Raw genomic sequence first — 10091 nt, 5'->3', positions numbered from 1 at the left:
GAGTTCATGCATGTAGTGCCACAGGTGGCTGGATTCACACATGGTAAGCCATAAATGTTTTTTTTTTAAACTAGTGCCACCCTTCATGTAACACTCAACTGAAAGCAAAACACAAATTCCTGCATATTGAGTCTAGGTTCATAATTAGTGTATCATGAAACTACATCTATGGCTTAGAGCAGAGGTTGGGAACCTTGGCCCTCATGAGTTGTGTCAACTCTTGTCAACTCCCAGAATTCCTGAGCCGGCCATGCTCAGGAATTCTGGGAGTTGAAGTCCATAAGTCATAAAAGGGGCAAGGTTCCACACCCGTCTTAGAGTGAGGCATGATTTCATCATAGGCTGAAACTGTGAAGCCGTTGCATTTCATAATAGATACTCATACTTGTTGAATAATGTGTATATATGTGGGCGTATGCATAGGATTGTTCTAAGAACAATGCATTTAGACCAGTGTTTCTCAACCTTGGTAGCTTGAAGATGGGTGGACTTCAACTCCCAGAATCCCCCAGCCAGCTCTGCTGGCTGGGGGATTCTGGGAGTTGAAGTCCACCCATCTTCAAGCTTCCAAGGTTGAGAAACACTGATTTAGACCTTAAATTTTTTTCAGACCAGTATTTTTAAACAAGTTGCTAATCCACAGTCCTTGTAAACACGAAATGAAGAACAAATAAAGAATGATGGATACAGTGGTGGTGTCATTGTTCTCGTTCATTTTGTAATTACTGAATTCCCATTTCATGGGGGGGGAGGGGAGATTGAAATTTAAATAGCCTATTTCACTTAAAATTCTAAACCATAGTTTGAAGGTAGACTTACAAATGTAACCTCTTTCATGCGAGTGAGTGTTATACACGTGCTGAGTAGTTTTCAGACTAGGTTCTTTCCTTTGCTACAACTGTACAGCATAGTTCAGAACCCCTTTGGGTTAAGAAGCCAATACTACGGCCCCACCCAGCATTTTTTAAAAAATAGGGGAACTGGCCCCGCCTCTTCCTCCTCCCGCGCTCTAAGTGGCCACGCCCCCCTCTCGTAACATTCTCTAGGAGCCACAGAGCTCCCACTTCAGAGGCGATCGTGACGCACCTTCGGCGCCATCACCTCCTCCACCCCATAGAGCGCGCTCCCGACGAGCCGAGCATCGGTCGGGAGCGCGCGTCGGGAACGTGCATGCCCCACGTGACCCGCTTCGGGCCAACAGGAAGCAGAAAAATCGCTGGGCGCGAAGCACGTTCACGCGAGCAGTTGCTGCAGGCGGGAGAGGCGAGCGAGGAGGGAAAGAGGGGCTCAGAGCAGAGCGCGTGCAGACTCGCTCCCCGAGAGGTCTCTGCCAGACGCGTCGCCATGTCCGAGGAGAAACCTAAGGTAAAGTTGGGTCGTCCTCGCTCCTCGTTAGATGTCTTGTCTCGCCTCCCTGCCGGAGGCCCAGGCCTCTCGGGAGTCCGCGGGCGGGCTATCCCCTCAGAGGGGCTTCCGTGCTGCCGCGGCCGCGCTCGGCGCCTTTAAGAAGCGGAGAGTGGGGCTCCTGAAAGGAAAACCCAGCTCACTCCCCGTCTTGGGCCCGAGGATGAGTGTTCCCCGCCCCGGTTGTGAGCGAGAAACCGGACCCGCCTCACCCGGAAGGAGGGCACTGCCAAGGGGCGGCTCGCCTACGCTCTTTCTCCCAAGACCTCCCGCAGGAATTGAAAGGGTAATTAGGCCGCAGCCGCGTGTTTCTTTTTTAACACCTCGGACACTTTCGGTATCCGAGCCAGCTCAGTAGGTAGATGGGCTGCTTCGTAGTATTCTGGGCTGCATTAAAACACGCCTTCCACGGTGTTCCGCTGAGGTGCCCGGAGAACCTCTGTGATGAGGCGGCGTTAGGGGTTGGCTTGGCTTCGCGACAGCAGCCCGATCCTCGATCTCCTCCCGCTACTGAGTTAGATAGCGCGGAATCTCACCACGTGCTTGGGAGTCTCGGCTTAAGTAAAGGGCCGACCCCGACTTCCTTCCTTCCTTCCCTCCCTCCCTCCCTCCTCCTCCTTTTGTCTTTCTGTGTGCAATTAGTGGAGGTGGATCAGAGTCCTTACCGAGGTTCCCAAAGACATTTTATTCTCCCGTTTGCTTCAGAAGAAAGTCATTTCCTTAGGAAATCGTTTCCCCAAATTGTTCCATATTTCGGATTATAAACCATATAGTCCCCCCCCCCCTCTCTCTCTCTCTCTATATATATATGTATATGTATACTATATGTATATGTATATGTATATGTATACTATATGTATATGTATATGTGGTAGGCTGTGCTTGCAAAGTTAGAATTGGGGAGCTTGCAGTGCTGATTGGAGAGTAAAACTCCTGAAATTTACAAGAGCTCCGAATACAACTTTTAAGTGGAGATACTTTCCATTTACTTCAGTGGGATTTATTTCCAATATAGTATGCATTGATGGATTATATGTCATCAAGCCAATGTTGACTCTTATCAATCACATAGCTAGAACTTCTCCATCTGTCCTCTCCTAGGACCTGATCATTTAGGTCTTCTTTTCTTGTAAAACCATTCCATAGTCTTACAATAAAATAATTTGGGTAGAAATGTAGCAAACTCTTTGAATTCTTACTACTAGTAATTCTTACTTGCTAGTTTCTGGAGTTCAATTTTTTTTCAAGGATTTGTTTATATTTCATATATAATAGTTTTAGCTAATTTATTTTATTTTATTTATTTATAAATAAAGTCTCCAAGAGTATAAAAAGTTACAGCAAAGCAATATCAAATTAAAATTAGTATCTTAAAGACAAACCACATTAAATAGGGTTGGTACAATTTTTCACCGGAATGCAAGTAAAGTTCCCCATCTATTCTTCTTTAAGCTATTGGTATCTTATATTTGTGTTTAGATTTCATGAAAATTTTAATGCCTCCTTTTCTTTTTCTATAACATGTTTATGTTCTTAGTGAGTTATTGAAAGTTTTTATGTTTGAAAAATGGTCTGGCCATAAATAATGTTTGCTGAAATGCAAGAATATTTAAAGCTGTAAGAAAATGCAGGAAAATGTGGAACCTGAAAACATCTTAAAATTTGCACTGGGGGGTTGTTAGATCTCTCTGTGCTGGGCTTTTTCTTCTAACAGGAGGAAGATAGGAAATTTGTATATATATAGATATATATAGGGACACACATATATATCAAGGGGACACGGTGGCTCAGTGGCTAAGATACTGAGCTTGTCAATCAAAAGGTCAGCAGTTCAGTGGTTTGAATCCTTAGTGCCACGTAACAGGGTGAGCTCCCGTTGCTTCTGCCAACCTAGCAGTTCAAAAGCACAAAAAAAAATGCAAGTAGAAAAACAGGGACCACCTTTGGTGGGAAGGTAGCAGTGTTCCATGTGTCTTTGGCATTTAGTCATGCCGGCCACATGACCACGGAGTCGTCTTTGAACAGCGCTGGTTCTTCGGCTTTGAAACAGAGATGAGCACCACTCCCTAGAGTTGGGAATGACTAGCACATATATGCAAGGGGAACCTTTACTTTTTATGGACACATACACCCCACTTTAGTAGGGGGAGGGAGGTGTATGTGTCCATATGTACTGAAGACATGAGGCTGGAAGAAGAGAAGCAACATGACGATAGGTATTCCAATTAGACATAATTTTCTCAAACATGCTTTTATAAAAGGCAACTGGACTGTTTTTTTCTTATTTCGCTTCTCATCCAAGAAGTACCTATCTTTCCATCCCCCCCCCCAAATCATTAGAACTGATGAAACTTCTTGGATGAAAAGCCAAACACTTTCTTCTTCTTCCTCAAGGAAAAAGCAGTCCAGTTGCCTTTTTGAAAAAGCACCTTTGAGAGTGCATCATGAAATTGCAATATAAGGGAGCACATATTGGTAAATATAGAATTGAAAAGTGTTTCATGTTTTTGCAGGATCCTCTGTGACTTAACTTCATAAACACTGATTTATATTCTGTTTGCAGGAAGGAGTAAAAACAGAAAACGACCATATCAATTTAAAAGTTGCTGGTCAAGATGGATCGGTGGTCCAGTTTAAAATAAAACGCCACACGCCGTTAAGTAAACTAATGAAAGCTTATTGTGAGAGACAGGTAATTAAATTAACATTATTAAGACTTAACATTTATGCTGAATATATTTCTGTCTGCCCCAGTTCTTGTCTTCTTAGGGAGATCTGATGCTGAAATATTTCTCAAGTGCTAATGCAGTGGTGGTATAAAACATGTACACTACATAAAAGTAGATATACTTGTATTTCCAGCAACAGGTTTTCTGTTTTAAAATGCACCTATTTATGCTGTGTGCTGTATTAATTTAATTAATGTATTTTACCTTTCTCATTAAGGAAGAAACAAGAGCCAAGTATATCTGTATTGTAGGATCTGTTTTCATCATTTTTATGATAATTATTTTTCATTTTATATTACATTGTTGCTGACAAGGGATAACTGGATTTAGATGATCCCAAGTTATTGTTACCTTGTCCAATATTCATTACCTAACTGATTTGTGTGTGTTTATTTAGGAGGAGATCTCACAAATAGCTGTCTTTATACTGAGCAAATTATTTTATATTTGTAATAGGGTGGTTTTGATTGGTAAAATAGACATGTATTGAACATACATGCACAAGGGCAACTTTGTTCCTGACTTAATTTATCAAATGCATATATGGGATCAATCAGTTGTTAGTCTTAACAAAATGGGAGGTTTATTTTATTTATCACATTTGGGAACCATCCATCTCCCTCACAAAGGGACTCTGGTTGCTATCTTTATGCTATATCCACTTTTACATAACCTAAGATTGATTTTATGCAGATTTAGCAATGCAAGCATTGTGTGTGTATATAATATAGGTATTTTTTCCTAGGGTTTGTCAATGAGACAGATTAGATTCAGATTTGATGGGCAACCAATTAATGAAACAGATACACCTGCACAGGTAAGAGTCTCATTTCATATGATCAAGTGATTCTGGGCAGTGTACAGCAATGCTAGAAGCAGTTAAAAAATAAAATTAAAAGAAACACAAAGAATAACAGACAAAGGGATGTTAAAAAATACTGGAGCCAGTTCCTCAGTTCACCTGTTCTCTGGGTTCCCCAGGCCTGGTGGCATAACCGTGTCTTGAGGAATCTATGAAAGCCCAACAGTGATGAGGCCAACCTCACCTTGAAAAAGATTCCACAGTGCAGGTAGTACAGCAGAAAAGGCCTACTGTTCAAAGCTTGCCAAATGTAAATTCCCTAGACAACAGAACACATAATATGCTAGATCTGACAGCATGGGCAGATGAAATTGGGAAGAGGTGGTCACTCAAATAACCCGAGGTGGCACAGTGGTTAGAGTGCAGTACTGCAGCTACTTCAGCTGACTGCTAGTTCAGCAGATCAGCAGATCAAATCTCACCGACTCAAGGTTGACTCAGCCTTCCTTCCTTCTGAGGTGGGTAAAATGAGGACCCAGATAGTTGGGGGCAATATGCTATTTAGTATACTGTCTTTGGTGTAAGCCGCCCAGAGTCCTCGGAGAGAGGGCGGCATAGAAATATGAATAATAAATAAATAATAAACCCAGCCCAATGCCACGAAAGCCTTTAAAGGTCAACAACAATACCTTGAATTGGATCCGGAAACAAACTTGTAACCAATACAACTTTCAAAACAGAGCTGTGGTATGTATCTTTTAAAAACATAATTGTTTATCCCGCTGCATTTTGTGCCAACTGAAATTTCTGGATACTTTTCAAGGGCAGCCCCATGTAGAGTGCATTGCAGTAGTGTAACCTAGAGTTTACCAGGACATGGATGATCATGAGTAGGTCACCTGGTGTAGGAATGGGTGCAAATGGCATACAATATGGACAAAGGCCCTCCAAGTTACAACTGCCACTTGCTCTTCGAGGAGGTGTTATGAGTCTTGGACAGATCTAGGCAATTTACAGCCTGCTGCCGCATCTGGTCCTTTGGCTGTTCCTATCTGGTCCATGGTGGCGGCGACAGAGGCCATAACAGCATCCCTATTGGTTTGATCCTCCCCAACAGTCCAGTTTCACATGTGGCCTCTTGAAAATGAATTGCCCACTCCTGGTCTAAGAGGACCCCTCAGATTATTCCCAAGGTCTGTTTGAGGTGGTGTGTAACCCCATCCAGTATCAAAGATAGTAAGGTCTTGGATCCAGAGAAGCTCAACATCCGAAGCCATTGCAGTTTGCCAGGGCTTACTTGAAGATTGTTCCCCTTCTAGACCCTCATAGCCTCCTGAATCCAAGATATGACATCCACACTAAATTCACCGATGGTGATGTACAATTGAGCATAATCCACATATAATGATATCTCATTCCATGAGACCCCTTCCATGAGAGAAATAGACATTTCTAAATCACAAAGTTCGTGACTGAATCATTATTAAAAACAATGAGGATTTTCCTATCCAACTCTGATAAAATGGGGAAAGGAAAGAACAGAAGGAGGAACAGAAATAACTAGGACATAATTCTTCATTGATTATAATAAAGCTGGTTGGTGTAAATATGAATGGTATTAACTGGTTCTTCCATATCATACACCTAATTATACCTAGAAATGAACATTTTACAGTTGTTAATATCAGAGACAATGCAATCCATTACTTGTTTTATTTGTACATATATGTTCTTGTTTGTAGGAAATTAATTTTCATGGCGGGAGCTTCCTCACCTATGAAATTAGTATTAATTATCATTGTATTTCACTTTGAATATACTTTTTGGAGAGTTGAGAAAATGCCATATGAATATGCTGCTTAATAAGGCTACAACTTTATATTGCTGATATTTAATAATACATTCTATTAAAATATGATAATTTCCAACTCTACATATGTGGTTGCGGGGAGCATGAATTAAACATATCTTTTTTATTTTATTTTATTTCATCAAGCATGTATTTTATGACAGATAAAAGTGTAAACATAATTATAAATACATGAAAAGGATAACGAATAAAAGAAAACATTAGGACAGGGACGGTAGGCATGCTGGTGCGCTTATGCACACCAATATCAACCTATTTACCTTCATTTGTAAATCTATCTAAAAGATTTAAACTATTATAAATTGTTTTTAATTCCAGGTAAAAATGAAAGTCTTTATCATTATTTTACAGGATTAAAAAAAACAAGCTGAAGTTAAATTTCAAGAGTTAGTCTTGGAATGGATGAAATATGTTCATTTAGTCCTGGATCAAAATAATTTGAATATGAATAGTCTCTGTGTTTAGTGTTGTAGATTTATTTTTTATTTTAATCATTAGCCAGTAGTTGCTTGTGGTCACATTTAACCAATCTTTTGCCAAATATCTGTGGCATAAAGCAGTGGTTCTCAACCTTTTCTTCACCACGGATCCCCTTTAAATACCTTTTGTGGCCACGGACCCTGAAGACTTAACTCAATATTTAAATAATCTTCAAGCCTTCATGAACCCTCTATGATGACATCGCGGTCTCGCAGCAGTCCACAGATCATAGGTTGAGAATCACTGGCATAAAGTATTTGAGAAAGAGGAGATTGCATGAACATCTACTATGTTTTGCTGAATAAGCATCAATGAATTGCTTTTGATTATAAGGGAATATAATTGAAAATATGATGTTTAATACGATTAGTATTTCAATTTGCTCCCCAAGTTTCTATAAAAGATATGGAGCAGCTGTATTAAGACTTTGTTTAATGTATTCTCCAAGACATATATTAGTATACACTGAAAAACCACAACTGGAAAAATATAGGACATATGAAATATTTCCTAATATTATATTTTTATTTTACATAATATTTAAAATGAACAAGTAAAGCATATATATATATATAACTACTTAAAGGGATAAGTAAACTTGGGGAACAATCCCCCCTCCCAAATGTAGAGCTTTTTGATTTTTAAGAAAAAACAGCAAGGATTTTTGTTCTAATTTTTTTGTTTTTATTTTACATCCAGAGGGTTAGCAAACATTATGCAGGAATCAGAGTTATATATAACAGTTTAAGTATGACCTGAAAATGTGAAGACTATGGATTTGTTTTCTAATTTATGAAAATGTATTTCAATATAAAATCATAATATCTGGGAAATTTCTACAGCATTTAACTGGCCATCTTATAGAGCTGTTGCAAAAAAAATTCTAACAAGTTACAAAAATCAAATTGCTATAACATTTTTAAACATTTGTCATTTGTGTTTTTACAGTTGGAAATGGAAGATGAAGATACTATTGATGTGTTTCAACAGCAAACTGGTGGCATATGCTAAATGTCCTTTTCATTTCGGAAGAGGAATACAAAATGTCACCCACTTCATCATCTGTCCTTGGATTTGCTATTAAATAGTAAACAAACGAACATGCCAATCATACAGGAATCTTCTCATGTTCTGAGGACATTTATCCAAATCTTTTTCCTGTCCCTGATATTCTGCGTGTGCAAGTTGAAGCTGTATCTATGGAAAATAACTACATAAAAATGGGCCCAGTAAAAAATTAAATTTTCAAATAAGTAATTACTGGTTGTTTACTGTCATCCTGTTCTTCTAAAATGGTGACCTAAATACCAACCTACTGTACAATGAACATACTTAGTGCTGCCTTTAGTTGTTATTGTTTTATCGCTTAATTATGACAATGTAAATATTGAAATACTTTGTGATAGGATTTTTTTCTCAAAAGATGTTTGGGACAGAAGAAAAGAATTTTATCATAAACAACTATTACTCTAAAACTGTTAATGGGGGATATATGAAAAGAGCAATACTTGCAGAATGCTGATTATAGTGACAGTTAAAGGTAATGCAAATGTACATGTGCTTTTTCATAATAAAATAGTATAGAATCAATTTTTGAAGTAATGGGAAGTTATTGAGTTTGTCAGCAATTATACTATTTGCATACATAATATTCCACATTTACTATAAATTTCACATATCCAGGGTGGAGTACCAGAGTATTTGATAATTTTTAAATTAATTGATCAGGATGTTTTAAGACGGTCTCCTCTGCAATTCTTGTTAATTATGCAACTCCTTGTGCAGGAGAAATTCTCAGTATAGTTTTCACCCAAAGCATTTCTTCAATGATTTGGACAATAAAAGCTATATACCTTTTTTTGTTAAAAGTTGACCTTATAGGCTCATTGCTTTATAGCCTCGTCTGGGAGTCAAACAGCTGTGTATTATATTCTGCCTATACATTAGAATCCTAAGCTTCCTTTGTTGCAACCACTACCTGGGAAACCCAGTGGAGCAGAATGCAATACAAGAGTTGAATTTATCTTCTGATAGGTAAATTAAATTTTAACTTTAAAAAACAAGGAAATTCAATATTCATGGCTATTAAATGTACAAGTATACCATTGGGAAAATATTGAATGCGAAGGACCTGTTTCCCAAATATCTCACATTTAAATGACTTTTGGTAGTTACATGTGATTTGGATGCATCTAAATTAAATTAAAACTATTTTGTTTACTTTTTGTAAGCTTTTTCATTGCTGCTTGGGAAAGTACATTTCTGCCTTTTATATCTATATTTAACAGTACTGGTTTGCAAGAAACCTTTTTGAGAAGATTGCCTATCTTTACCTATTCCCTATAATTGTAAATGGTCCAGGAAGGGATATTCATTTAAAATTGTTAATTGTTTTATTCAATTGTACAATATTTGTCCTTTATTACTGTACACAGTAAACCTAATTTGGTACTCTGTCTCTTGGCTTACGTTTAATGCTGCTAAATTTCATATGACTATATTCAAAGCTGTATCACTGAAATGCTGACAATTTATTCATATGCACATCTTTATTAAAATTCTTTTATTGAGAGTGGATTTAATATTTAGGGTATTCATGCAACCAGCAAAGAAATACAATTTCAATAACACTGGTCCATCTTGAAGGTTCTATATTTGTTACTTTGTAGCAGATGCTTGTGTTACTTGTTCTAGCTTGACCCAATTGTGTATTAGAAATGTTTGCTATAAAAGAGAAAATCTTGATAGTGAATTAAAGAGCAAGACCCATGTTTTATATTCATTTTTCCAAAAATGGTTGCCCATT

General features: G+C 38.2%; 1 protein-coding gene across 2 annotated transcripts; it reads left to right on the top strand.

Moving 5' to 3' along the window:
• Window positions 1–1009: 1009 nt before the first annotated feature.
• LOC117678485 (small ubiquitin-related modifier 3) lies at window positions 1010–9862 on the top strand. 2 transcript variants are annotated; one of them, XM_034439614.3, is made up of 4 exons: window positions 1010–1365; window positions 3968–4096; window positions 4879–4950; window positions 8234–9862. In XM_034439614.3, exons 1-4 carry the CDS (start codon window positions 1171–1173, stop codon window positions 8294–8296), a joined length of 459 nt encoding a protein of 152 aa, XP_034295505.1. In that variant the 5' UTR covers window positions 1010–1170; the 3' UTR covers window positions 8297–9862. The 2 variants fall into 2 exon arrangements, with proteins under 2 accessions (XP_034295505.1, XP_034295504.2); XM_034439613.3 differs by having other exon boundaries at window positions 1216–1690.
• The last annotated feature ends 229 nt before the right edge of the window (window positions 9863–10091 follow it).

Source organism: Pantherophis guttatus, chromosome 6 (assembly GCF_059756535.1).
Source record: "Pantherophis guttatus breed Tessera chromosome 6, ASM5975653v1, whole genome shotgun sequence".
Classification (NCBI taxonomy): domain Eukaryota; kingdom Metazoa; phylum Chordata; class Lepidosauria; order Squamata; family Colubridae; genus Pantherophis; species Pantherophis guttatus.
The sequence above is the reverse complement of the archived record's forward strand: the minus strand, read 5'-3'. Positions and strand labels throughout refer to the sequence as shown.

Bases quoted from the DNA above. Each gene is read 5' to 3' on its own strand.
- LOC117678485 (XM_034439613.3), top strand. From the start codon at position 1,397: ATGTCTTGTCTCGCCTCCCTGCCGGAGGCCCAGGCCTCTCGGGAGTCC. The intron at 1,691-3,967 runs GTAATTAGGCCG...TTCTGTTTGCAG, and splicing joins CTCCCGCAGGAATTGAAAGG to GAAGGAGTAAAAACAGAAAA. The intron at 4,951-8,233 runs GTAAGAGTCTCA...GTGTTTTTACAG, and splicing joins AAACAGATACACCTGCACAG to TTGGAAATGGAAGATGAAGA.